The following is a 27,326-nucleotide window of genomic DNA, read 5'->3' as shown; positions in this document are numbered from 1 at the left end:
AGGGCACCTGCGTGCTTTCCCTGACATCCACAAGAGAAGATGGAGAGTGGGAAGAACCATGGACACCTTCAGGGTGGAAGGGACATCGGGAGGTTTCTATCCCTTCATGTGCCCAGAAATGTGATCTGAGAGGATTCACCTCATGACTCACTCCTCACCAAAGTGAGGCTGAACTGCCTGCAGCTCCCCAGGTTGCCCTTGTGGCCTTCTTGGAAGATGGGTGTAACAGTTGCCTTTCTCTTACTTTCCTATCCCTGATCAGTTCCTCCTTGTTTGAAATTTCCAGATACAAGAAAGCATCATCCTTATTGGCCCATCTGGCAGCTGTGCAAAGAAGTTGTCCTTGATGCCCTGCAGAAACCTCCTGGCCTGCTTGCACTCTGCTGTTTGCCCTTCCAGTTCATGTCAGGGGGATTAAAGTCCTGCCAACAAGAACCAGGGCCTGTGATCCACAGACTTGCTCAGGTTGCTTAAAGGAGACTGCATCCACCTCCCTACCCACATTGGGTGGTCTGTAGCTCCCACCATGATGTCACCCCTACTGTGATGCTCACCCACAAGCACTCACCCAAACCCTTGCCTCTCCCATGCAAGAGCACTGCACATCCGAGCTGCCCCTTCACACAAAAGACATCCTCCCTCCTCATCTTCTCTAACAGCCTCCTCTGAAGAGATTGTACCCTACAAGCATTGCCCTCCAGTCATGTGAGTGATCCCACCACATCTCAGTCATTCCAGTGATGTTTCAGTCCTGTGACAGCTTGTACATCTCCATCTGCTCCTGCTTCTCCCCTAGGCTGAATACATTTGCATATATTAGTGTTGCAGAGCATCAGCTGTGGCACAGAGAGCAGACTGGTTGTGGTGAAACCTGTTACCAAGAGCCAAAGACACTGTGTGCAATGGCCCCACTTCAGAGCAGAAACATGCTGGCCTAGATAGCAGGTGGCAATGTAATGGTGCAAGGAGGTTCCTACTATGAGGGCAAACCCTGCAGTGCCCAAGGCCAGGGAGAAACAGAGCTGGGCTGTGCAGGGATGCCAGGAAAGGGGTTGGCTGGCTGAGCTGATTTGTAGCACCTTGGGGCCCTTTGACAGAGGTGAACCAATCTCCAGGCAGGACAAGGTGCCACTGAAGAAGTCCCTGGGCCTGTGCGGCCTGTGATCCAGCCCCCCTGAGGTCATCATTAGTCCAGCTCCTGTTCATATCATCTGGTGGTGAAAAGAGGATCAGGCAGAGAAGAGCAAGAAGGGTTTGAGAGTGCAGAGACTAGAGCAGAGACCTTGGTGTGATGTGCCTCCTATTTATGCAGCACGCTTGAATGCAGTCAGCATGGATTTGGCCTAAAGGCAGTGGTGGGATGCAGTTGTCTGGGCACAGGTAGGAAAGCCTGAGATAACCTGGGTTGTCTGCCCAGCAACCACTCCAAAGGGGCATGGTTTTCCCAAAGGTCCCATCCATGCGGTTGTGCTAAAAAACCCAGGCATCTGACATGGCCCTGCCAGCCTGTTTCTATGTCATTACATCAAGTGTGTGCACTGAATTACATTAGCACTTTGCACTGTAGGCATCTCCATGTGTCTCAGCATCACAGTGAGGGGTGCTCTAACAGTAGTGGGTATCTAGTGTCATTTGGGATGGCCAAGGGAATTCTCTACCTGGCCCCCAACTCATGCTCTAGAAGGATGTGGGTCTCCCAGTTGCTCCATCAGAGCAAGCAGACACTGGCACATGCCTGGGACCACCTCTGTCTCTTCCAGTGTCACCAGGTGTTTGTGTGTGGGCACCGGACTCCCACCCTCCATCTCAGGTGATTACAATGGAAGCTTAGAGAAAGAGGTCCCATGCAGATGTCTTTGTTGTGCACACATCAGCTTGGGCAAAGGGAATCCCACCTGCTGTGTGTTTGTGCAGTTCACAGGACTTTGCTGAATCCCACTGCATTCCAGGGGCTTCTAAACCAGAATGAGATGCCCTGATTGACTCATCTGAGTCAGCACCTGAACCATGTGTCAATGAGCTCCCTTCTTGCTCTTTTCTGCCTGTCCTACCTATTTAAGAGATGGGAATCGGGGCTTCCAGAGTGGGACATTTCCACCTCTTGCAGATAACCATGCCTGATGAAACAATCTCTAATGCTGGAATCCATCTTCCTGCAGTGCTTAGAGAGGGAGCATTGGTGATTATTTTAGTTTATTGGAGTGAACATTTCCCAGGAGGAGGAAGCACAAGGGACAGAGAAATTCATGAGCTCAGCTGGTTCTCTGCTCCTGAGTGGGGCCAGGCTCTGGGGATGGAGGGAGCTCATGGCAACCAGGCAGCACTGCTGAGAGACAGCTGTGTGCAGGAGCAGCTGCTCTACAAAGAGCAGCAGGGCTCCAGGCACTGCCTGCAATTGCTGCAAGAAGATGAGACCAGGCAGAGAGAAGTGCAAGGCAGTGTGGAGTGGGAGGAGAGAGGAGAGCTCCTTGTGGGAGAAATCTTCACAGCCCCTGACATGGTAAGTCTCTGGCTGCAGGGCAATGCTACTGATGTTCCTGCAGGGGTCTTCTGAACCCATCCCATTCCATAACTGATAGGCTTTTTAAGGATCGCTCTCCCGGCTCCTCCAGTGCATAGGCAGAGGAGGAGATGCTTCAGAGCAGGGATTCCTTGACACAACATCACAGGGACAAGGCGTGTAGCTCCATTCTGCCAGGGGTGGCTGCAGGGTGTGAAGCCAGGGAGCACACCCAGGTCTGTGCAGGGCTGTGATTCAGAGCAGTGTCTGTGCACCCCAGGGTGCTGTGTTCCCGGGGCAATGACTCTGCTGCCTGTGAGGGTCAGCCCTCAGCCTGCCTGGGGAGCTCCCCACAGCACTACGGGGAGAAACTCTGGGAGAGAGGAGTCAGCCCTGAGAGGGCAGGTTCCTTCTCCTGCTGAGAGGATGCTGCATGGGTCAGGGCTGCTTACTGCTCTAGCTCATGTGCAGGATATGTCCAAGGGATGTTTTCAAGAGGAGATCAAGAGAAGGGCTTCTTGAAAGGGAAGGAGCTTTTCTTCAGGTGTCTGCACTTTCAGTTTCCTAATTTTGGCAGGGAGAATGAAGGAACAAGTTTTTGGTTTTGTCAAGGAAGTGGGACTCCTAAACCTTCACTCTCAGAGATTAATAGGTCAGTGAGAAACCTCAGGAAGCCACTTCATCCCCACCTTAGCCTACAGAGAGCATCAACATCACCTTTGTGGTCTCACAGGAGTTTATGTGACCTGCTCCTTAGGACGTGCGTGCACAGAGATGCCCCTAGACAGTGCTCTGATGTGGGAGGTTCTGCAGGGCAGAGCTGAGCACCCAGCAGGTGGGATGGTGTCTGTGAGCACTGACCGGGAGAAGATGTTGTGACAGAGAAAGAGCTGCCAGCAGGCTAGCTCCATGCAGCAGGGATGGGCAGGGAATGAGAGGGAACTGCAGGCCATGAGCCACCTCCTCTGCAGCCAGACCTCTGGCAGAGGAGAGGGGCATCTCTCCTGCTATGGGCCCATTTCATGCTGCCTGACAAAGGGGCTGAGAGAGAATGTCCTGCAATGTCGCCATCTGCGAGGTGGCATGCCCAGCTGGGTAAGGGGAAGGCTTTCCAGAATGCCTCTCTGTCTCTCTCCTTGCGTCCTTAGCAGCAGGATCATGGTGCTGCTCCTTCTTTCCCCTCCTGTCCATGATGCTCCTGTTCTTGTTCTTGGGCTTTCTGGGGTTGGGGGTTTTCAGCTGCAGTTCAGACACTGATGCTGCAAGTTGTGGAACAGAGGGGTCTGCATGGGAATGAGGTGGCCCCAGTCTCCTTCAAACCTGTGGAGCTCCAGGAAATGCAGTCTGTGGGGCTGGGAACTGAGCTGATCCTCCCTTAAGGAGAGCTCATGTTCTGTCCTTATGGTCCTTTGACCGTTTCCCTGTGGTGTCCTGCCAGGCTGCCATCTGCCCTCTAGAAAGGCACTGCTGTCTCATAGCACTTCTGTGATATCTGAGAGCCCCATGAGGAAGGTGCAGAGATGCTGCGAGTATGGAGATGGTGGTGGGAGGCTGTATGTGGGCATCTGCAAAGAGCCCTGTGTGTCCTTGGCTAGAAGGGGAGTGTGGAGATCTCCCTGAGGTGCCCGGAGAAAGGGTGAGAAGTTTGGAGATGTGCACTTTGAAACTGGACTCGTCTGCTCTCAGCGGGGACTGGTTTCTCTCCAGGGCAGCATTTGAGTGCGATCATCCTCCACCTCGAAGATGTGGAAGCACAGGACAGCTGGGAACGAGACTAAAAGACCAACTAGCTGTCCTCACTCTGCAACAAGGGACAGTGAATCCTTTTTTTTCAGTACTCAGTAGAAATCCCAAGAATTTCTACCTTGGAGGAACACTCCGCAGGGGTAACAAGACCATCTGAAATAAAATAAAAAATCCCTGAAACTCTGTTCCTCAAACCTCATTCTTTAGTGTTCAGTGAGAAGATGCTGAAAAGCCCTTCTAAATGATGAGTGGATTTCACCTGACAGAAAGCGTGAATGTCAGAGTTAGTCACCCCCATTCCCCTGTGCCCACTGCTTTAAAGTACAGTTGACTCCGGTGGAGTCCATGGGCAGACATCCCTGCTCCTCACAGCACACTCAGCCAATGCAAAGCGGAGCTCAAGCATGGGAACTGCACAAAGATCCTCTCGGTAAAGAGAGAGGCAAAGTGGGGGGTTTGTATGAGACCTGCAAGATTTGGGGGTTTCTTTGCTTGAAAAATCTCTCCTAACTTCTCAATGTCTTTTCTCCTTTGCATGGTCCCCCATGCCCAGACAGAGCAAAATGTCCAACAGCAGCTCCCTCAACGAGTTCCTCCTCCTGGCATTTGCGGACAAGTGGGAGCTGCAGCTCCTGCATTTCTCGCTCTTCCTGGGCATCTACCTGGCTGCCCTCCTGGGCAACGGCCTCATCATCACTGTGGTAGCCTGCGACCACCGCCTCCACACCCCCATGTACTTCTTCCTCCTCAACCTCTCCCTCCTTGACCTTGGCACCATCTCCAACACTGTCCCCAAATCCATGGCCAATTCCCTGAGGGACACCAGGGCCATTTCCTACTCAGGATGTGCTGCACAGATATTTTCCTTCCTTTTTTTACTTGCAGCAGAGTATTATCTCCTCACTGTCATGGCCTATGACCGCTATGTTGCCATCTGCAGACCCCTGCACTATGGGACCATCATGGGCAGCAGAGCTTGTGTCAAAATGGCAGCAGCTGCCTGGGCCAGTGGTTTTCTCAATGCTCTCCTGCACACTGCTAACACGTTTTCAATACCACTCTGCCAAGGCAATATCTTGGAGCAGTTCTTCTGTGAAATCCCACAGACCCTCAAGCTCTCCTGCTCAGACTCCTACCTCAGGGAAGTTGGGCTTCTGGTGGTTAGTGCCTGTTTAGCCTTTGGGTGTTTCATTTTCATTGTGCTGTCCTACGTGCAGATCTTCACTGCTGTGCTGAGGATGCCCTCTGAGCACGGACGACACAAAGCCTTTTCCATGTGCCTCCCTCACCTGGCCGTGGTCTCCCTGTTTGTCAGCACTGGCTCCTTTGCCTACCTGAAGCCCTCCTCCCTCTCATCCCCGGCTCTGGATCTGGTGCTGGCCATGCTGTATGCAGTGGTGCCTCCAACAGTGAACCCTCTCATCTACAGCATGAGAAACAAGGAACTCAAGGAGGCACTGAAGAAACTGGTTCAGTTGGCACTGTTTCAGCAGCAATAAGCTGCCCATCTCTCCTCACAAGTGATTTCCAAGTGATTTCAAGCAACATTTGTGGTTGGGGCATTCTATCTGTGATAAGTGTGTTTGTACACAAATGTCTGAATTCGTCCCTCTTCTCCAGAGGTACAAACCCCATCTGTCTGACTCAGAGGCTTTCTGTAAATCTGCCGAGCACTGTGTCAGAGCTGGCCTCCCTTGCAGCATCTCTGTAATAAAAGGGGGTTTCATCAGTACACTGCCTGAAGACTGGGCTTTTCTTCCCAAGCTGGAGCCAAGAATGCGCTCAGGGAATTGCACCCAAAATGGCCCTTTTGCTGTGCCTGTGTTTTCCATGGGCTAAGGAGGATGTGCTCATAGGGTGATGTGTGAGGGAATGAGGGCTGGATTCAGCCTTCACTTGGGGGTGCCCAGTGGCCCTGGAGAGGGTGAGTGCTCAGGAGGTTTCTGCTGGGGACTGTCTCAAATATTAGAGGGCTGGTGAGAGATGCCCATCCTTCTGGAAGGCAATAAGGAGCCACCAGGTGAGCACAGGGGATCTCCAGGGATAGGATGTGCCTGGGATGGGCAGTGAGTGGAGACTCCCAAAACCAAGTGGAGTCACCCAAAGTCAAGGGCCAAACCAAGGAATGCACCAAATCAGGCTCTGCAACCTCAGGAGAGGCAGTGGGGACTCATCAGGCACAGGGAAAGCAGCCTCAAGGGTGGTTCATGTCACCAACAATGAAAACCATGGCTGGATCTAATGGCACATCTGACCCCATCCTGAGCCATTGGAAATGCCTTGTGATTGCTCTGAGCATCTTCCACAGCCACAGATGCCTGGGGAGGGGTTGTCAGGTGCAGCGATGCTGGGCCAGGCGGGTCTACCCTGACCAGCCTGGCCAGTGTGGAGTCACCCCAGGGCCCCACAGCCTCCTTGCCCTGCAGAGCACCACCGGCAGCCCAGGGAGCACAGTGGAGGGGTGCAGGTTGGCTGGGCAGGCCAGCATGGACACACTGACCTGGGGAAAGGCTCTCTGGAGAACAGGGATGTCTCTGGAGAAGAGCAAAGGAGCCATTGGGTGCTTGCAGGGAGGAAGAAATGAAAACCTGTTTCTACGTGTGTCAACTCAGGGCAGGCTGCTCTTTTGCTGGACACTTTCATTAACCGAATCTGTTCATTGTATCATACATTATCGTTCCTTCCCTTTCCTGTAACCATTTTTCATTTTCCAGTTTCCAACCAATGTTGAGTAACCTTGGTGTTCTGCTTGAGAAAGCTGTCGAGTTGATGCAAGGTTACTCCAAGTGATACTGATGGATTAAATAGTGCAAAAAAAGACATTGTTTGTTCAGTCATATGAGAAGTTAACCAGAAGTCTGCGTGGTGATTTGGTCAAAACCATAGGTCCCATCACAATGGCTTTTGTTGCCTTCCATGTCTGGAGTACCCATCTCACTCTATTGTCATAACCATGTGCAGCTTCCCATTCAGTGTGTTATTACATAGAGCTACGTTTAGACTAACTTTAGCTCTTTCGGTTAGTGTAACATGATTGGCTACAATCAGTCCTTGACCTCGTGCTATTACAGATGGTGTTTCTCTTCTAACTATAGTTTTGAAGATGGCTTGTGACTGATCTTCAATACCTGAGTTGTCCCATGGGCAACGTGAAAAGGCAGAACCTGTTAGAGACACGTTTCAGGTGTTTTTTCCAGTTATCAGTGTTCCCACAGTTAGCAGGTAACACCACATCTCCCTGCAAGAGAAGACACCCAGGTCTTGGACATAACCCAGGCCTCACTTACAGTTAAATTACTCTCTTCATTGTCTACAGCATCCCATAGTCCTTTTCCATGGTGAAAGAGCAGAGTCACCCAGATTTATCCCTGAGCTGGATGTTTAACCACAACCTCATCTCCAGGACTTTGATAGGGTTTTATTTCTGTTTTAACAGGAATTCATGCAGCCACTGACACAAACCCCTCATCTATGGGACTTCCCGTGGCAGTTTGTCACTTATTTAGCCACCTTACAACTTCTCACAAGTGGGATCCCCACTTCGAAGTATTCTATGAGAGAAGAGTCACTCTTGTGCAGCTGTTGTTTCTGTCGTCCACTCCATCTTTCTACTACCCCATTACTTGGAGGTTGATACCATAGGTGGAAAGTCTACTGCCCTCTGTCTGAAGCACACCACGTTTGCAGTTCTTTCTTTATTCTTCAAATGTGATCCATTATCAGATGGCATTTCTCTGGGAAAGGAGAAAGTAGCAAACCAGTGGTTCAAACCAGCAAGGCTTGCTAGTCCAGTTGCAGCTCAGGTGGGGTGCACATTCTCTCTACCGATAATTATTTCTGCTCCTGCAAGGATTTATTTCCAGCCTTCAGGTGTTTGCATGAGTCTGAAGAGTGTCTTAAAAAAAAAGGCCACCCTCTGGTTCTCAGCACCCTTTGTGCACCTGCTTTTTTCGTGGCAGCTGTGGTCCATTACAGCCTACATTCTTCCCTGAACCTTCTTCCATTGTAGGAATTGATTGGTTGGTCACAGTACAAGATGCAAGTAGAGTTCAATTTCTCGGAGGATGTTCTAGGCTACCAGGCTAGAACGCACATAGGTGCCTTTGTCAAAATAAACACCAGTAGGTACGAAAAGAGGCTTCTAGGCTTAAATAGGGTCAAGTATGAAATTCAAAGAAAACAAAACTCAAGGGTTTGAACCCAGACCAGAGCTGGCTCCTTCCCCACAGGGGCTGTGAGGCACCACGGCCCCGGGCAGCCCTGGGGCCCCTCCTTCCTGCTCCCATCTACCCCCACCCCTCTACCCTCCTGCTGCTGGGCTGTGGGGGCAGAAGAAGGAGCTGCCTCGCCTGGGGCGCCAGTTTGGGTCCCAAGGTACCAGTGGCTTTGCAGCTGCTGCCTCCACTGCTGGCCAAGGACAGGCGCCTCAGAGCCACCGATTGCCCTGAGAGGCCTGACTTCCTGTGAGGTAGCATCTCCGCTGTCTGCAAGGGTCTGGGCAGACACAAGGTGCAGATATGACTCTGACTCCTTTCATTACCTCCCCAGCTCTCTGAGGGACTGGAATGGCTTAGTGTCTGGGGTGGGAGGATGCAATGAGGGTCCAGATTCAACAAAAAGCCATTAAGGAGTGAGAAGATGACTTTCTCCAGAAGAGTCAGTACAATCCCAAAGATTCAGGGAAGAACCAAGAGCTTCAGAAACTACAAGCCTGAACCTCAGCTGACAGGAACTAGCAAACCGAGAGCATCCCTGGCTCACACCAGGATGCTCCAGGGAGGGAACATGGTCACCCACAGTCCCCACACCACATCCCTGAGAAGGACACCATGATGGCACACTGGACCCTGGGAGTGAAGTCAGGTCCTCACCTTGCAGTGCTCCCCAGTTCCCCAGCCTGGCAAGGCTCCCCTCACACAGCACTGCTCTCTCCAAACACCTCCTCCCACGCAGAGCACCAAGACGCTGTGGCCTCCACCTGTCCCTGCCACAGGGCAGCCCACCACTGTGACACGCTCCACCTCCCTCATGCCTCACAGAGGGTTGCCAGCCAACATGTGCCTCTGCAGCAGGGACACACAAGGGACACAACCAGACATGGCGGCAGACAGGTGACCCCCAGGGGCCCCAAAACAAACAAAGCCAACGCTCCATGCCTTCAATTTGCTTGTAGTCCTCCAAGACCTTGCAACAGCCCCTTCCTCTGAACACCCAGTCACAACCCTGGGCTTGGTCACTTCCCACCTCCAGGAAGCACAGAGCAAGTGCTCTCCCAGGGGCTCAGCAGGCCAGCTCTTGCTTCTCTCTTCTGCCTCACATGCCCTCAAGGCACTCCCCCAACCAGCCTCCCTGCTGACTGGTCCTCTGGGGCTTCAGTGGAGGAGGCTGAAATTCTTTGGCACCACTCGCCCTCTCTCAGTCGTTGCTCAGGTGGCTCACCAATGAACACATGGAGGCACACACACACACACACACTGACCTGCACACACAGCATCAGTGCACCAGCCTTAGACAAGCAGGCTTCCGACAAGGAAAATGGCACAAGGCTTCTGCTGCTCTCAAGCATTTGCATTCCCCTGTCTCAGCAAGGGCTGCCATTTCTCTCCCACGCAAAGCCTTGAGACAAACCAGCAGGCTTCAGCAGTGCACATGACACATACACAAGCCAGCAAAGGTTCAGCCTTCAGGGTCCCATATGGCATGGCACAGGGAGAGTCCGAGAGCACCAGTAAAGTCACCCACTGAAGGAGTTGCGGTGTGGGAGAGCCAAGCTTGTTAGTCCTCATTTTTGGTAGAAGGAGTTCTCCTCTAAACCAGCACCAGGGGGCAGGCTGCAAAAAGGACCACTTCTCTCTCTTTCCTTAGGAAGCTATTGACTCCCAGTGTTCCACCCATTAGCACCTGGATTTCTCAGGGCTGCAGGGAGACGATGCCATCAGGGCCTCAGGGGGCACGAGTCAGAGAAAAAGAGTGGTCACAATGCAAAAGCTCAAGGAATCGCCTCTCAAAAATGGAGCAGAAACTCCAAAAACGCTCAGGTGGAAAAGGACAAGAGTCACATGCTTCAAGCACTCAGGGTCAGCAAAGCTGGCCGAAAAGGCAGGAGCCTCATTGGAGGATGGCTGTGCTCACCACCACTCCCTTGCCTCCAGCTACTCGCAGCAATGCATCTAGAGCTAAGTGGGGCTCCTCACAACCACACAAAGCTCCGGCAAAAAACAGCGCCTTGCCCATGGCAGCAGTGTCAGCAACTAACAACACGAAACCTAGCACACTCATGCCTGCACATGGGCTGCTCTCTTGTTTCCCTGCTGCAGCACAGGAAGGTCACGCTCCAGCAGGACGGTGGAAGAACTTGCAGAGATGGAAACAGGAAGGAAGAGAGACCTGGGCTGCACATCCTTTGCAGAGCACTCTTGCCTGGGCTTTCCTCCTCAAAGGGACTCCTTGTCTAGGCAGATTGTGCACAAGAAGGCATCAGCCCCCCTTAGAAGGCATCTCCCAAGAACACACCTGCCATCTCCAAAGGCCACCTCACCACAAGGCCTTCACTCCTCCAAAGAGCTGCCAGCATGCTAACACCCAGCCAGCAATGAGCAACCCCCACAGCCTCCTCCTCCCTCAGCAAACACTGCTGCAGAGGAAAGTTCTCACTAGGAAAAGCAAATGAGATGAAAGCGGGGAAAAAGCATGCCAGGTTTTCATCTCAGAGCAAGCAGAAACACTCTCGCCTTTAATCAGCATACTGCCTGCACATCCTGGCAAGAGCTGAGGAAACTCAAGGCCTGAACCTCAGCGCACAGAAGGCAGCAGGCTGCCAGAATACCTGGCTCATGCCACCAGGGCAGCCTGGGCCCTGCCAGCCAAGGCACCTCCTCACCTCGCAACGCTCCCCAGCTCCCCAGCCTGGCAGGGCTCCCCATGCACAGCACTGCTCTCTCCAGACAGGTCTTTCTGCACGCAGCACCAAGACATTGGGGCCATCATCTGTCCCAGGAAGCAGACCCACAGTGCTCTCCCAGGGGCTCAGCAGGCCAGCTCTTGCCTCTCGCTTTTGCCTCACATGCCCTCAAGGCACTCACCCAAACAGCCTCCCCACTGAGAGGCCCTTTGGGGCTTCAATGGAGATGGACCAGTCTCTTTGGCACCACTCCCCCCCCCCTCTGCATTTGCTCCAGAGGCTCACAAATGACCACATGGCAGCGCACACACGCACTGAGCAGCATGCACAGGGCCAGGGCACCAGTCCCACACAAGCAGGCTTCCAATGAGGAAAAGGGCATAAGGCTTCTGCTGCTCTCAAGCATTTGCATTCCCCTGTCTCAGCAAGGGCTGCCATTTCTCTCCCAGGAAAAGCCTTGAGACAAGCCAGAAGGCTTCAGCAATGTCCGCGTGACACATGGAAAATCCAGCCAAGGCTCTGCCTCCAGGGTCCCACATGGCATGGCACGGCACAGAGAGAATCCGAGAGCACCAGCAAAGTCATCCACTGAAGGAGCTTGGGGTGTGGCAGAGCAAAACTTGTTAGTCCTCATTTTTGGCACAAGGAGCTCTCCTCTAAACCAGCACCAGGGGGCAGGCTGCAGGAAGGACCACTTCTCTCTCTTTCCTCAGCAAGCAATAGACCCCCAATGCTCCACTCATTGGCACCTGGATTTTTCAGGGCTGCAGGGAGACAATCCCATCAAGGCCTCAGGGGGCACGAGTCAGAGAAAAAAGAGTGGTCACAATGCAAAAGCTCTAGGAATCTCCCCTCAGTGTGGCGGCACTCCCTGCGCACAGCACTGCTTTCTACAGACAGCTCTTCCCATGTGCAGCACCAAGACACTGGGGCCATTGCCTGTCCCCACCTCAGCCAGCTCCACCACGGTGACACACCGCACCCCTGTCCTGCACCTCACAGAGAGTTGCCAGCCAAGACATGGCTGTGCATTGGGGACACACAGGGCACAGCACCACACATGGCAGCAGCCAGGGCACCCCAGAGGGCCCCAGATAACACACAGACCCTTTCTCCAGTCTTTCCAATTGCCTCTAGTCCTCCAGGGCCTTGCAACAGGGACTTCCTCTCAACAGCCAGGCACAGTCTGGATCCTCTTCAGTTCCCACCTCGAGGAATCAGAGGACAAAGATGCCGTTCCGACCTTGATGGAAAATCTCACAACCCCTGACGTTTAGATGAGGCAGAATTTCTATAGCACACAAACACTGCAAATCAGAGATTACTAACACCACTGCTCACCCCAGTGCTAGATTCATTTAGCAGCCTAAATATTCGAGCTGGACTCCCTGGCCACCCGTAGCAGGTTTTAAGAACTGCAAAGTCAAACTCCATGTCTACGTTTACCAGAGAACATCGTCCTCATTTGAAATGTAGCACTACGAACTCATGATGATGGAGTACAATAACATTTGTGTCAGAGGGTGTGGAACATTATCATCTACTTCTGCTTGATTTATGAGTTGCATTTCTGTATTGCTGTAGAACTCTGCAGGCCTCATTCCCTCCTCTGGGCACACTCAGTAAAACCTGAAGTGACCTCAGCACCAACATCCAAGCCTTGCTCCTGCTACTGGCCCATCAGGTCCTCGGGCAGAAGTGACCTCATCCTCACCAGCCGAGCCACGTGCCTCCTGCTGGCCTGTCAGCTGCTGACACAGAACCAATTTGACACTGGTGATTTCCTGGCACAGCTCTCGCACACAGCCGTGACCTCCCTGCCCACACCCCGGCCACGCGGCTGCTGCCCCCTGCAGCTGCCCCTGCCCTGCCCCAAGGCTGAGGCAGCTCCTGAGTGGCCTCCCTGCCTCACCCCGGGGCCTCACAGCCATCAGTGCAGCCCCGCCCTCCTGCCCTGGCCGGCCAATAGGAGGGCAGCACTGGGGGCGATGCCATGGCAATGCTGTGGCCCTGCGTGACCCCTGCAGGCAGCCCCCTCCCCTCCCCCTCGGTGGGGCACCATGTTGTGGGCAGCAGTGCAGGGCAGTGCGGGGTGTCGCAGAGCCTGGGGGCAGCATGGCCCTGTGTGCCTGGGGGGACCTGCTGCTGCCCCTTCAACTACTCAGCTGGAAGTGACCTCACAAGCACCATTCCAGCCACAGGTCTCCTGCTATCCAATCAGTTAATTACTAAAAAATGACCTCATCAGCACTGCCCCCCCACGGCTCAGAGAAAAATTTCTGGGATCAGCAGGGACTTGTGGGGTGGCGATGGCACCCCCACCTCTTTCCAAGCTGCTCTCCCAAACAGGCTGTCCCTTGGGTGCAGAGGTCTGACCCTCATTTGCAGGAGGACAGGGGTTGTGGTCTTGTGAGGACAAGATCTCTGAGCCTAAAGCATGCTCTAAGTGGGAAGTATAAATGGATCCACAGGGAAGGAAGAGAGGTTCTCCCAAACAAGGAGACACCTTGGGGTTATTACAAGGCGAAGGATTCATTTCCAACATGGGCATTTCCAGCAGGCTCTTGAGAGCCCCACGGGAGCTGCAGGACACCCCAGCCTCCAGGACACAGGACCCCTTTCGTGCCAGAGCCAGATCCCAAAGGGGGACCCACTCCCAGGGAAGCTTGGATCTTGATTTCCCCCTGCCATGAGGGGATGGAGCTGGCCCCAGAGGAACCTTGGGACTCAGGGCAGCTGCAGCTGCAGGACCCAGGAGTCCTGTCTGCCACATTGTCTATCCCTTGAGCCAGGCAGGACCCTCAGGCAGGACTCTTGTGGCAGCCCCCAGCCCTATTCAGTCACCCCCACAGCCAAGGAACCACAGCCATTGTTGCAGTTAACAGTCACTGTGCAACATCTCAGGAAGAAGCTCCCAAAGCCCTTACCCTTGGTGGAGAGCCACAGCAGCATTGGGAACAAGGATTTGTGGTGAAGGCTGATGGTCTTGGTCCATCAGTCCTCCATCTCACTTTCCCTCTTGCCCTCAGCTCACCTGTCCATCTGGGGAAAAATGACGCTCTTCCTGTCTCATTACCCTAAAACTCCTCTCCAGCATGTCCCTGCTCCTCTGCCTGTTGCTGAGGGGCCCCAGCATCGTCCCGCTGCCTCCTGTCCCCACTTCATGCCGTGGAGCAGCTCTGAAGGGCAGAGGTGGGGAGCATGTGAGCAGTGCCCAGCAGTGCCTCGGCATTGCAGGGAAGCACCAAAGAGACCTCCCTGTGGTGCGGCACATCTCACTGTGACCTCAGCTTGTGTCGTCTGGGGGCTCAGCAGGTCACCGCCATGGAGATGCAGCACCCAGGAAGAAAGCAGAGAGATTTCCCCTCGTGTCCTGGAAAGCAGTCCTTCTCCATGTCTCAGTTTGTCAGGGCATAAAATAGGAGTCACACATCACCACCATGTGCCAGTGGTGGGGTGGCCTGTGGTGGGGACAGGCGGTGGCCCCAGGGTCTTGGTGCTCGGAATGGGAGGAGATGTCTGGAGAGAGCAGTGCTGTGCGTGGGGAGCCCTGCCAGGCTGGGGAGCTGGGGAGCGCTGCGAGGTGAGGAGGTGCCTTGGCTCACAGGGCCCAGGCTGCCCTGGTGGTGTGAGCCAAGGTTGCTGGCAGCCTGCTGCCTTGTGTGCGCTGAGGTTCAGGCCTTGAGTTTCGAAAGCTCTTTTCAGGATGTCCAGCCAGGTATCCCACATAGACTGAAATACATAGAAATATGCAGCTTAGAGTATTTGGAGTAGAAGAGGTCATCTTTCAGAAAGGGTTCCTTCTTGGATATTCCTGAAGTTAACACTTCTGGGATCTGTCCAACCACAAGATTTTTTTAGGCATAGCAGGCAAGGTTTTTAGGCTAGAGGCAGAGCAGTTGCCTCTCCTTCCTATGAGCAAAGGCTAATGGGGATACTACCCATATACATATTTGGTGCAAACACTCTTTTCTTCTCATGTGGCAGGACCCTAGAAACTCTTTGCTTATAATGCAGTAGTATCCCCCAATTAGCCCTTACTTAACCATCTTATTACCCTCCCTCCAATCCAGTGAATTCTGGAGAGGGTCTTGAGCTCTTCCTGCTGAAGGCCTCGCTGCTTCGGGGCTCTCCCCTGCACCCTGCACACTGTGCACTGTCCTGGGCTCTGACACAAGGCATCCAGGGGCTGACATGCAGCAGGAGGCCTCAGAGAGCAGTTTGGATCACATGGGACTTTTTTCACCCACACAGTTAACAAGGAAATGGTCTTGCCAAGGTGGAGCACTCAGAGGCGCCCTTTCAAGCGGCAGTGCCACAGTCATTAGCTTTTGAAATGGGCAAAATAAGGGAAACTTCCAAAGACAAAGTATTTCTTCAGAAAATAATTGGCCTTTGAAACCCCTTCTCCCAGATGTGCAGTGACTACAGTGAGTAGTGATGCTCCAGCACTTGTCTGCAAGTCAGCAGGAAATACTTCATCACAGAATCACAGTATCGCTGAGGTTGGAAGGGACCTCTGGAGATCATCTAGTCCAACCCCCCTGCTCAAGCACGGTCACCTAGAGCACATTGCACAGGATTGCATCCAGGCGCGTTTTGAATATCTCCAGAGAAGGAGACTCCACCACCTCTCGGGGCAACCTGTTCCAGTGCTCTGTCACCCTCACAGTGAAAAAGTTTTTCCTCATGTTAAGATGGAAGTGTCTGTGTTTCAGTTTGTGCCCGTTGCCTCGCGTCCTGTCGCTCGGCACCACTGAAAAGAGTCTGGTCCCATCCTCTTGACACCCTCCCTTCAGATACTTGTACACATTGATAAGATCTCCTCTCAGCCTTCTCTTCTCCAGGCTAAACAGGCCCAGCTCTCTCAGCCTTTCCTCATAAGAGAGATGCTCCAGTCCCCTAATCATCTTGGTAGCCCTTCGCTGGACTTGCTGCAGTAGTGCCACATCCCTCTTGTACTGGGGAGCCCAGAACTGGACGCAGTACTCCAGATGTGGCCTCACCAGGGCTGAGTAGAGGGGCAGGATCACCTCTCTCCACCTGCTGGCAACACTCTTCCTGATGCCCCCCAGGATACCATTGGCCTTCTTGGCCACAAGGGCACATTGCTGCCTCATGCTTAACTTGGTGTCCACCAGCACTCCCAGGTCCTTCTCTGCAGAGCTGCTTTCCAGCAGGTCAACCCCCAACCTGTACTGGTGCATGGGGTTATTCCTCCCCAGGTGCAGGACCCTGCACTTGCCTTGTTGAACTTCATGAGGTTCCTCTCTGCCCACCTCTCCAGCCTGTCCAGGTCTCTCTGAATGGCAGCACAGCCCTCTGGGGTATCAGCCACTCCTCCCAGTTCTGTATCGTCAGCAAACTTGCTGAGGGTGCACTCTGTGCCTTCATCCAGGTCATTGATGAAGAAGTTGAACAAGACTGGACCAAGTCCTGACCCCTGGGGGACACCGCTAGCTCCAGGCCTCCAATGAGACTCTGCGCAGCTGAGCACAACGCTCTGAGCTCTGCCGTTCAGCCAGTTCTCAATCCACCTCACTGTCTGCTCATCTAGCCCACACTTCCTGAGCTTGCCTATGAGGCCAAGCATGGTCCCCAGGGTGCAGGATCCAGAGATGGTGTGAGGGACTGAAGAACCTCCTGTCAGCCCATCTGTGTGGGCAGGGGTGCGACTGGGGTTGTGGCTCACCAATGAACCTCATGGCTGCCTCCTGCAAGGATGCCCCAAGGTATTCCACGTACAGCAGGCTCTAGTGCAGGTACCGCTCTGCTCTGCTGCTGTCCCTCAGCAGCTGGAGACAGCACAAAGCCAGGGGGCTGGTACAGAGTTTCCCCAGAAGGCCAGGCCTGTCCCTCCTCGCAGGATTGGCCTCCTCTTCCTGTTCATGACTCCCAGCTAGAAGCTGTGTGGTACCGAGGTTCAGAGGGAGCAGAGGACAGAGTGTGGGTTTCCTGAGAGGCCTGCAGAGCAGCAGAGACTGGGAGATGCCACCACAGCCAGGGCAGGACACTCTGTGTCCCCCTCATCTTGGCAAGGCTCCAAGCCTTTCCCAACCCGGAATGAGGAGATGCAGCTTGGGTCTGTCCCTTGCTGAAGGCAGAGGCAGCTCTGCCTTGTCCTTGGGGACACAGGAAGTTGGACCTCACAGTGACATGCATTCAAAGGGACACTTGTCAGCAGCCCTTGCCCTGATGCTCAGGCCCACCCAAGGGATGTCACCATTGCTTTCCCAAATCCCTGGTCCATACCTGGGCTACTCCTTGAATCTGGTCATTCATGTGGAGGAAGAGTGGGACCAGGCTCCTCTGCACGTGCTGCTTCATGCACTGTTTGTTCTTCCCCACCACAATCTCCATCAGGTCTTTGCAGAGGAGGATGGAGAACTCTCGCACTGGGCTGTCGTCCTGTGGGCAGGGAGGAGAGGAGGGGAGGCCTCAGCAACGGCTCCAGGAAGTGGGCATGAGAAGAGGGTTTGCCATTGTGAGGCCTCACCCTCTCCAGGCACAACTGTCCCCCATCCCAGCCGGAGGTCAGAGCTGGGGGACAAGCCTCTGCGGAGGCAGCCTGGAGAATGAGGGTTGTCGGCAGCAGCAGGGCAAGCTTCCCTGGCCTCTGTCTCCCTGTGCCTCTGGAGAGAACATTCTGGATTTCCCTAAGACTCCATCAGGGCCCTCTCACCAGGAGAGGATGAGAAAGGGGACAGGCCTGGGACATGGTCTTTTCCTCACTCTCTTGCCTGCTCCTGCCTCTCTGTTCATCTCTGCCCCAGGCCAGGCAAGCACGACATGGAGTCAAGCATGAGACAGAGCAGCTGAGGGCAGAGAGGGGGCTGGTTTGATCTAGTCCCACAGTGCAGGACACCGAGGCCAGCACAGGGAATGTCACAGGGCATGTCAGAGCGACACACAGCACCCATAGCCACGCATATAGACCCATGGACACACCAGGAGAGCCCCTGGCTCTCCCACCAGCCGTCCATCATCAAAGCTTGCAGAAGCTTCTCAGCCAGCTGCAGAGCAATGGGGCTGGAGCCCTTCTGGCGCAGGGGGCTGAGGATGATTCTCAGCAACATCAGGCTTTCCACACGCATGTCCCTGCCAGCATCCTGCAGCCAGTCCATGATGTCTGGGAGCAGGCTCTGCATTCTCCTTGCCTGTGTGAAACACACAACTTCCTTTCAGTGAAGCAAGGCCAGACCCCCCCTGCCAAAAGTGCTCTGGGTGCTGACTCCCCATCAGGGCTCAGTGTGCGGGGCCAGGGCTCTGCACACACCAATGGAACAGAGGCTGCAGTGCAGGGCAGAGATCTCGCAGGGGGCCCTCAGCATGCTATGGCATCTATTTGGAGGAAAGCTGCTGCCTTGAGGCACAGGAGCAGCCGTCTACATTAGCCTGACCCTGTGCTCTGCCTCATCGTCCCTCCTGTAGCGTGACTTTGGCCGCAGCACTCCCATGACTGAGGCTGTTTGGAGCTGGCTTGCTTGGTGCTGGGCCTGGATCTCTGCCTAGCACAGCCGAGATGTGCCAGCAGCAGGAGCTCTTCCTGGTGGGCATTGGTGCCTTTCTGCTTGTGCAGCCCAGCCAAGTGCCTGGCATGAAAGACTCAGGGCAGATGAACACCTCCTGTCAAGCCCCAGGCTGCCAGCATGGCTTCACCCAGCTGCCCCCTGCTCACCATCTCGGGACTCTGCGACAGGCTCATGAGGCCTCTGAATGCCAGCCCACGCATCTTCAGGCTCTGACTTTGGACATAGCTCTGGAGGAGCGGCAGGACGGCATCATCCATATGGGCAAGGTCAGGGCAATCCAGCAGCTGAAATGTACACAGCAGTGAAAGGCTGGCAGAGCTGGCAGGACTGCCTGCATCGTGCAGCCCTGGATCACACCCACCTTTCAGGGTAAGGGCACCAGGCCCTGACAAAGCTCAGCGCACAGGCAGCAGGGATGGTGGAGACACCCCCAGGCCCTGCTCCCAGCCCTGGGCCTCACGGCACACTGCACACACCGCTCGCCTCCTCCTCCTGTCCTCTGAACCTTCTGCAGCCTCTTTTCCCATCCCTTGGAGGAGCAACTGAACACAGAGCTGCCACAAAGGAGGCATGAAATCCAAGTGTTTGCAAGTGGCAGCCCAGCAGAAATGAGCCAAAGTCAGGGCGACTAAGAGGAGTGCCCCAGCTCCATTGCCCCAGCTCCATTGACCAACATCACCCCACAGCCATGTGCATGAGCCAGCACAGCATTTAGAGGCACCTCCAGAGAGTCACCGCTTGCCCTGAGGCCCACCTCAATGAAGAAAGCCCTGGTGGGCATCTGACAAAACTAGTCTTCCCTTCTCAGCAGCCTTGCCAGCTGGTGCAAGATCCAGCGACACAGGTGTCTCGGAGCCCCCCTCACGAGTCTGGCAGCAGGAAGAAGGCAGTGCTGGTCCTCAGCTGAGCAGGCAAACCTCCTCTGGGATTGCTCTGCCCCCTCTAGCCATTTCCCCCCAGCACAGGGCAAGGCAGGCCAAGGCAGTGCTTGGCACACAGCACTTGGCACGCAGCTTCAGCAGCCGGTGGCATTTGCTCATGGAGGGCTGCTCTTTCCCTACCACACTTTGGCATTGGAAAGCCAGGGTCAGTCATCATCAGGTTCCTTTTGGTGGGAGACCAGAGAAACATCCTTCCTACATGGAAGTCATGGCCTTCCCACACATCCCATTTCCTGACCCCTTTGGATTCCTGTCCCCCTGGGCCCTTCCCGTGTTCTTCTGTGCATCTTGCACCTTTCCTGGGGCTCTGTCCTTGGTGGCGCTGCAGGCAGACGGTCCCCAATGCTCTCAGGGTTGGGAGTCCAGGCCCCACAGGAGGGCACTCCAGCTCTCCAGGAGGGAACACTCCTGCGAGGGACCCTCTCCCACAACTCCTAACACCAAATGCTCCCCCAGCAGCTCTCAAAGATGAGCAGCAACGGGGCAGGGAGCTCCCATGGCTATTTTGCTGTGTGATCCCTTGTTACAAGCGTTGAGGCTGCAGCCTCTTTCTTGGAGAACTGGGGTCCCCCTTCACCCACAAGGAAGGACATTGTGCAGGGCACTCCGAATTCAGGGAAGAGGTGCTGGGGGAGAGCAGGGTGGAAAGGGCTGTACCTGGCCCTGCATGGTTAGAATTGGAAGAAGATGCCTGTCCATTGCCTACAAAAATTGTTGTAAAACTTAAAAAACTTTACCCATGCTTTAAAAAAGCAAAACAGCTAGTCGCATGTGAACTCAAAAAGAAATTTCTCTGAGATGACTATTAAAATTAAGATTTTTTTTTTTTAGGGTAGAAGCAATCCTTCTTTTTCAAACCCTTGAGCTTTGTGTTCTTTGAATTTCATACTTGACCCTATTTAAGCCTAGAAGCCTCTTTTCATACCTACAGGTGTTTATTTTGACAAAGACACCTATGTGCATTCTAGTCTGGTAGCCTAGAACATCTTCTGAGAAATTGAACTCTACTTGCCTCTTGTATTGTGACCAACCAACCAATTCCTGCCATGGAAGAAGGTTCAGGGAAGAACATAGGCTGTGATGGACCACAGCTGCCACAAAGCAAGCAGAATTTATCTCAGCACAAAGAGAACCAGAGGGTGGCCTTTTTTTTAGGACACTCCAGACTCATGCAAACACCTGAAGGCTGGAAATAAATCCTTGCAGGAGCAGAAATAATTATCGGTAGAGAGAATGTGCACCCCACCTGAGCTGCAACTGGACTAGCAAGCCTTGCTGGTTTGAACCACTGGTTTGCTGCTTTCCCCCTTCCCAGAGAAATGCAATTTGGTAATGGAACACATTTGAAGAACAAAGAACTGCAAACTTGGTGTGCTTCAAAGAAAGATCAGTAGACTTTTCGCCTATGGTATCAACCTCCAAGTATGGGGTAGTAGAACAATGGAGTGGCCGACAGAAACAACAGCTGCACAAGAGTGACTCTTCTCTCATAGAATACTTCTAAGTGGGGATCCCATTTGTGGGAAGTTGTAAGGTGGCTAAATAAGTGACATACTCTTATGGGAAGGCCCATAGATAAGGGGGTTGTGTCAGTAGCTGCATGAATTCCTGTTAAAACAGAAATAAAACCCCATCAAAGTCCTGGAGGTGAGGTTGTGGTTAAACATCAGCTCAGGGATCAGTCTGGGTGACTCTGCTCTTTTCCCATGGAAAAGGAGCATGGGATGCTGTAGACAATGAAGAGAGTAATTTAACTGTAAGTGAGGCCTGGGTTATGTCCAAGACCTGGGTGTCTTCTCTTGCAGGGAGATGGGGTGTTACTGCTGACCGTGGGAACACTGATAACTGGAAAAAAAACACCTGAAACGTGTCTCTAACAGGTTCTGCCTTTTCACATTGCCCATGGGACAACTCATGTATTGAAGCTCAGTCACAACCCATCTTTAAATCTATAGTTACAAGAGAAATACCATCTGTAATAGCACGAGGTCAAGGACTGATAGTAGGCAAAAATGTTACATTAACCCTAAGATCTAAAGTTATTCTAAACGTAGGAGCGATGAAATGTGGTAGAATGAACGTGTTCATTTAGTGAAAGTGTCCCATGACAGAGCAGCCTGCCCTGAGCTGACACACAGAGAAAAAAGTTTTCATTTACTCCTCCCTGCAAACATGCAATTGTTCCTTTGCTCTTCTCTGGAGGCCTCCTTGTTCTCCAGAGAGCCTTTCCCCAGGTCAGTGTGTCCATGCTGGCCTGCCCAGCCATTCCAGCACCCCTCCGCTGTGCATTCCTCAGTTTGGCCCTTTACCTTTGGGTGACTCCACTTGGTTTTGGGAGTCTCCACTCACTGCACATCCCAGGAACATGCTGTCTCTGGAGATACCCTGCGCTCACCTGGTGGCTCCATATTGCCTTCCAGAAGGATGGGCATCTCTCACCAGCCCTCTAAAATTTGAGACAGCCCCCAGCAGATACCGCTTGAGCACTCACTCTCTCCAGGGCCACTGGGCACCCACAAGTGAAGGCTGAATCCAGCCCTCATTCCCTCACACATTCACCCTATGAGCACATCCTCCTTAGCCCGTGGAAAACCCAGTCACAGCAAAAGGGGCTTTTCAGGGGCAATTCCCAGAGCACCTTCTTGGCTCCAGCTTGGGAAGAAGAGCCTAGTCTTCATGCAGTGTACTGATGAAATCCCCTTTATTACAGAGATGCTGTAAGGGAGGCCAGCTCTGACACAGTAATCAGCAGATTTACACAAAGCCTCTGGGTTAGATAAACAGGTTTTCTGCCTCTGGAGAATAGAGATGAATTCAGATGTTTGTGTACAAACACGTTTATCACAGATAGAATGCCCCAAACACAAACGTTGCCTGAAATCACTTGGAAATCATTTCTGAGGAGAGATGGGCAGCTTATTGCTGCTGAAACAGTACCAACCGAACCAGTTTCTTCAGTGCCTCCTTGAGCTCCTTGTTCCTCATGCTGTAGATGAGAGGGTTCACTGTTGGAGGCACCACTGAGTACAGAACAGTCACCACCAGATCCAGAGCTGGGGAGGAGAGGGAGGGGGGCTTCAGGTAGGCAAATATGACAGTGCTGACAAACAGGGAGACCACGGCCAGGTGAGGGAGGCACATGGAAAAGGCTTTGTGATGACCCTGCTCAGAGGGGATCCTCACCATGGCAGTGAAGATCTGCACATAGGACACCACAATGAAAATGAAACACCCAAAGAATAAACAGGCAGTAACCACAAGAAGCCCAGCTTCCCGGAGGTAGAAGTCTGAGCAGGAGAGCTTGAGGATCTGGGGGATTTCACAGAAGAACTGCTCCATGATATTGCCTTGGCAGAGTGGTATGGAAAATGTATTAGCAGTGTGCAGGACAGCATGGAGAAAAGCACTGGCCCAGACAGCTGCTGCCATTTTGAGACAAGCTCTGCTGCCCATGAAGGTCTCGTAGTGCAGGGGTTTGCAAATGGCAACATAGCGGTCATAGGCCATGACTGTGAGAAGAAAATAATCTGCTGAAAACAGGAAGACAACCAGGAAGACCTGGGCAGCACATCCTGAGTAGGAAATGGCCCTGGTGTCCCACAGGGAATTGGCCATGGATTTGGGGACAGTGGTGGAGATGGTGCCAAGGTCGAGGAGGGAGAGGTTGAGGAGGAAGAAGTACATGGGGGTGTGGAGGCGGTGGTCACAGGCTACGGCTGTGATGATGAGGCCGTTGCCCAGGAGGGCAGCCAGGTAGATGCCCAGGAAGAGCAAGAAGTGCAAGAGCTGCAGCTCCCGTGTGTCTGCAAATGCCAGGAGAAGGAACTCGTTGAGGGAGCTGCTGTTGGACATTTCACTCCTTCTGGGCTTTCGGGACTGTGCAAAGGAGAACAGACATTGAGAAGTTAGGAGAGACTTTTCAAGGAAAAGAAATCCAAATGTTGCAGTTCTCATCCAAGCCCCCACACTGCCTCTCTCTTTACTGAAAGGGTCTTTGTGCAGCTCCCTTGCTTGGGCTGTGCTTTGCACTGGCTGAGTGTGCTGTGAGGAGCAGGGACCTCTGCCCTTGGGCTCCAGAGCAGTCAGTCCTGCTGTCAAGCAGTAGGTACAGGGCAACGGGGGTGACCAGCTCTGACATTCACACTTTCTGTCAGGTGAAATCCACTCATCATGTAGAAGGGCTTTTCAGAATCTTCACTCTGAATTCTAAAGAATGAGGTTTGAGGAACAGAGTTTCAGGGATTTTTTATTTTCTTTTAGATGTTCTTGTCACCCCTGCGGAGTGTTCCTCAGAGGTAGAAATCCTTGGCATTTCCACTCTGAGTCCTGAGAAAAATGGATTCACTGTCCCTTGTTGCAGAGTGAGGACAGCTAGTCTGTGTTACTCTTGTTCCCAGCTGCCTTGTGCTTGCCACTCTTTGAGGTGGAGGATGATCACACTCATATGTTGCCCTAGAAAGAAACCAGCCCCTGCTGAGAGCACACGAGTCCAGTTTCAAAGTGCACAGCTCCAAACTTCTCATCCTTTCTCAGGGCACCTCAGGGAGCTCTCCACACTCCCCTTCTAGCCAAGGACACACAGGGCTCTTTGCAGATGCCCACATACAGCCTCCCACCACCATCTCCAAACTCTCAGCATCTCGGCACCTTCCTCATGGGTCTCTCAGATATCACAGAGGTGCTATGAGACAGCAGTGCCTTTCTAGAGGGCAGCACGCAGTCTGCCAGGACACTACAAGGAAACGGTCAAAGGACTCTTAGGACTGGAGATGGGTTCTCCCTAAGGGAGAGTCAGCTCATTTCGCAGCCCCACAGACTGCATTTTCTGGAGCTCCACAAGTCAGAAGGGGGCTGGGGCAACCTCATTCCCATGCAGACCCCTCTGCTGCACAACTTGCGGCACTGGTGTCAGAACTGGAACTGAAACTTCCCACCCCAGAGAGCTCAACAGCAAGAACAGGAGCAGCATGGACAGGAGGGGAAACAAGGAGCAGCACCACGATCCGGGTGCCAGGGGAGGCAAGGAGAGAGAGAGACAGATGGGAACTCAGGAAAGCCTTCACCTTACCAGCTAGGCATGTCGCCTCACAGGCAGTGGCATCACAGGGTAGTCACTCAGTCCCTTTGTCAGGCACCTCTCCTCTGCCGGAGGGCTGGCTGCAGAGAAGGCAGCTCATGCCCTGGACCCCATGGCTGTCAGGGCAGAGGCTCTGCTGGCGGGGAGAGGAGACACAGGGAGCTTGCTCAGAGGAAGGTGTCTGCATCGGAGGGACTGACCACTGACCATGACTTGCCCAAATCCATCCTCCCATGATGATTCTGTTGGCACCCCCCTCTCACTCCCTGCCCATCTCTGCTGCCTGGGGCTGCTCCTGCTGCCTGCAGCTTTCTCTCCCCCAACATCTTTTCCCTGTCAGTACTCACAGACCCTGTCCCACCCTCTGTGTGTGCAGTTCTGCCCTACAGAAACCTCCCGGATCAGGGCACTGTCCAGGGCATCTCTGTGCTCGCAGGTCCTAAGGAGCAGGTCACATAAGCCCTGATAAGTCCATAAAGGTGATGCTGGTGCTGCTGTAGGTGGAGGTGGGGTTGAAAGGGTTTGCTGAGCTTTCTCACAGACCTACTGATCTCTGAGAGGGAAGGTCAGTGAGTCCCAGCTCCTTGCCAAACCAGAAAACTCTTTCCTTTGTTCTCCCTGCCAGCATTAGGAAACTGGAAGCCCTGGAAGGAAAGCTCCTTCCCTTTCAAGTGGCCTTTTTTGCACCTTCGTCTGTGGTGTAGGCACACTGCTCTGAATCACAGCCCTGCACAGACCTGTGTGCATATCCCAGCTTCACAGCACTGCAGCCGTCCTTGGGAGAAAGTAGCAGCATGCCCTGTCCCTGTGATGATGTGGCGGGGAATGCCTGCTCTGAAGCATCTCCCCCACCTCTGCAAAGGAGAGCAATCCTTAAAAAACCTATCAGTGATGGGATGAAATAGGTTTAGAAGATCCCTCCAGGAACCTCTACAGCATTGCCCTGCAGCCAGAGACTTACCGTGCAAAGGGCTGTGAAGATTTCTCCCACAAGGAGCTCTCCTCTCTCCTCCCACTCCACACTGCCTTGCACTTCCCTCTGCCTTTTTTCCTGTCATGTCAGCAGCAGCAGGCAGTGCCCGCAGCCCTGCTGCTCTTTGCAGAGGAACCACTCCTGCACAAAACTCTCTGTGGGCAGTGCCGCCTGGTTGCTATGACCTCCCTCCATCCTTGGATCCTGGCCCTGCTCAGGAGCAGGGGCCCAGCTGAGCTCATGAATTTCTCTGTCCCTTGTGCTCCCTCCTCCTGGGAAATGTTCACTGAGGTAGACTAAAATAATCACTGATGGTCCCTCTCTAAGCACTGAAGGAAGACTGATTCCATCATTGCAATTTGTCTCATCAGAGGTTGTTTATCTATGAAAAGTGGAACTGTCCCACTCAGGAAGCCCCTATTCCCATATCTTAGCTAGGCAGCAAACCTAGATGGGCAGAAGAATAGAGTTCCTTTTCCCAGAGTTTAGGGAATAATTCAGATGTGTCACTTTGGGCTTCTCAGGCTGCTTTAGAAGGCCCTGGAATGGCATAGAATTCAGATTCTCCCGTGAGCTCCACAAAAAACACAGAGGAGGTGGTATTCCCCTGTCCCAGGCAGAAGTGAGCACAGCATGGATGTCTGCATGCGAGATCTTGGTCTATGCATGACCATGCAGGTCTTCTGCTCCATCCTCCTGGGAAATGTTCACTGAGGTAGACTAAAATAATCAGCTATTGTCCTTTGGTAAAGAGTGGAGAGACACTGATTCCAGCATTGCAATTTATTTCATCAGAGGATGGCTATCTTGGAAAGGTGGAAATATCCCACTCTGGAAGCTCCTATTCCCATCCGTTAAGTAGGCAGGACACCTAGGTGGGGACAAGAAGGGAATTCATTCACACATGGTTCAGGTGTTGATTCAGATGACTTGGTTTGGGCCTCTCAGGATGCTTTAGAAGTCCCTGGGCTGGTGTGGGATTCAGATCCTTCTCATGAGCTCCATAAAAAACACAGAGGGGGTGGGATTCCCCTGTCCCAGGCGGAAGTGAGCACAGCGTGGATGTCTGCATGCAAGATCTTGGTCTATCTTCAATGGAGATGGAGGGTGGGAGTCAGTTGCTCAACACACAAACACCTGATGACATTGGAAGAGACAGAGACGGACCAAGGCATGTGCGAGAGTCTTCTTGCTGTGATGGAGCAGCTATGACACCCACATCCTTCTAGAGCATGAGTTGGCGGCCAGGTGGAGAATTGCCTTGGCCATCTCAAATGACACTAGATGCCTCCTACTACTAGGGCTCCACTCACTATGAAGCTGAGACATAGGAAGATCCCGAAGTTACAAACAGCTAGTGCAATTCAGTGCAGACACTTGATTTAATGACATAGAAATAGGCCTGCAGGGCCATGTCGGATGCCTGGGGTGTCCAGCACATCCACATGTCTCTAGAGATACAACATGGGACCTCTAGGAAAACCATGGCCCTTTGGGGTGGTTGCTGGGCTAGTGCCCCAGGGCATCTTGGGGTTCCTACCAGTGCCCAAACAACTGGATCCCACCACTGCCTTTAGGCCAAGTTTTCCGATCTACAGCCAAGACTGCTTCATAAATGGGAGAGGCACATCACACCAAGGTCTCTGCTCTAGTCTC

At 53.3% G+C, this 27,326-nt stretch overlaps 1 protein-coding gene across 1 annotated transcript; it reads left to right on the top strand.

The window, feature by feature from the left end:
* Positions 1 to 4,827: 4,827 nt before the first annotated feature.
* Positions 4,828 to 5,712, top strand: LOC136993067 (olfactory receptor 14C36-like; the record flags this gene model as incomplete). Its single annotated transcript, XM_067303085.1, has 1 exon — positions 4,828 to 5,712. A coding segment is annotated over one exon (885 nt), but the record flags the coding sequence as incomplete, so codon positions are not given.
* Between the last annotated feature and the right edge of the window lie 21,614 nt (positions 5,713 to 27,326).

This window comes from Apteryx mantelli, chromosome 11 (genome assembly GCF_036417845.1).
Source record: "Apteryx mantelli isolate bAptMan1 chromosome 11, bAptMan1.hap1, whole genome shotgun sequence".
Taxonomy (NCBI): domain Eukaryota; kingdom Metazoa; phylum Chordata; class Aves; order Apterygiformes; family Apterygidae; genus Apteryx; species Apteryx mantelli.
The sequence above is the reverse complement of the archived record's forward strand: the minus strand, read 5'-3'. Positions and strand labels throughout refer to the sequence as shown.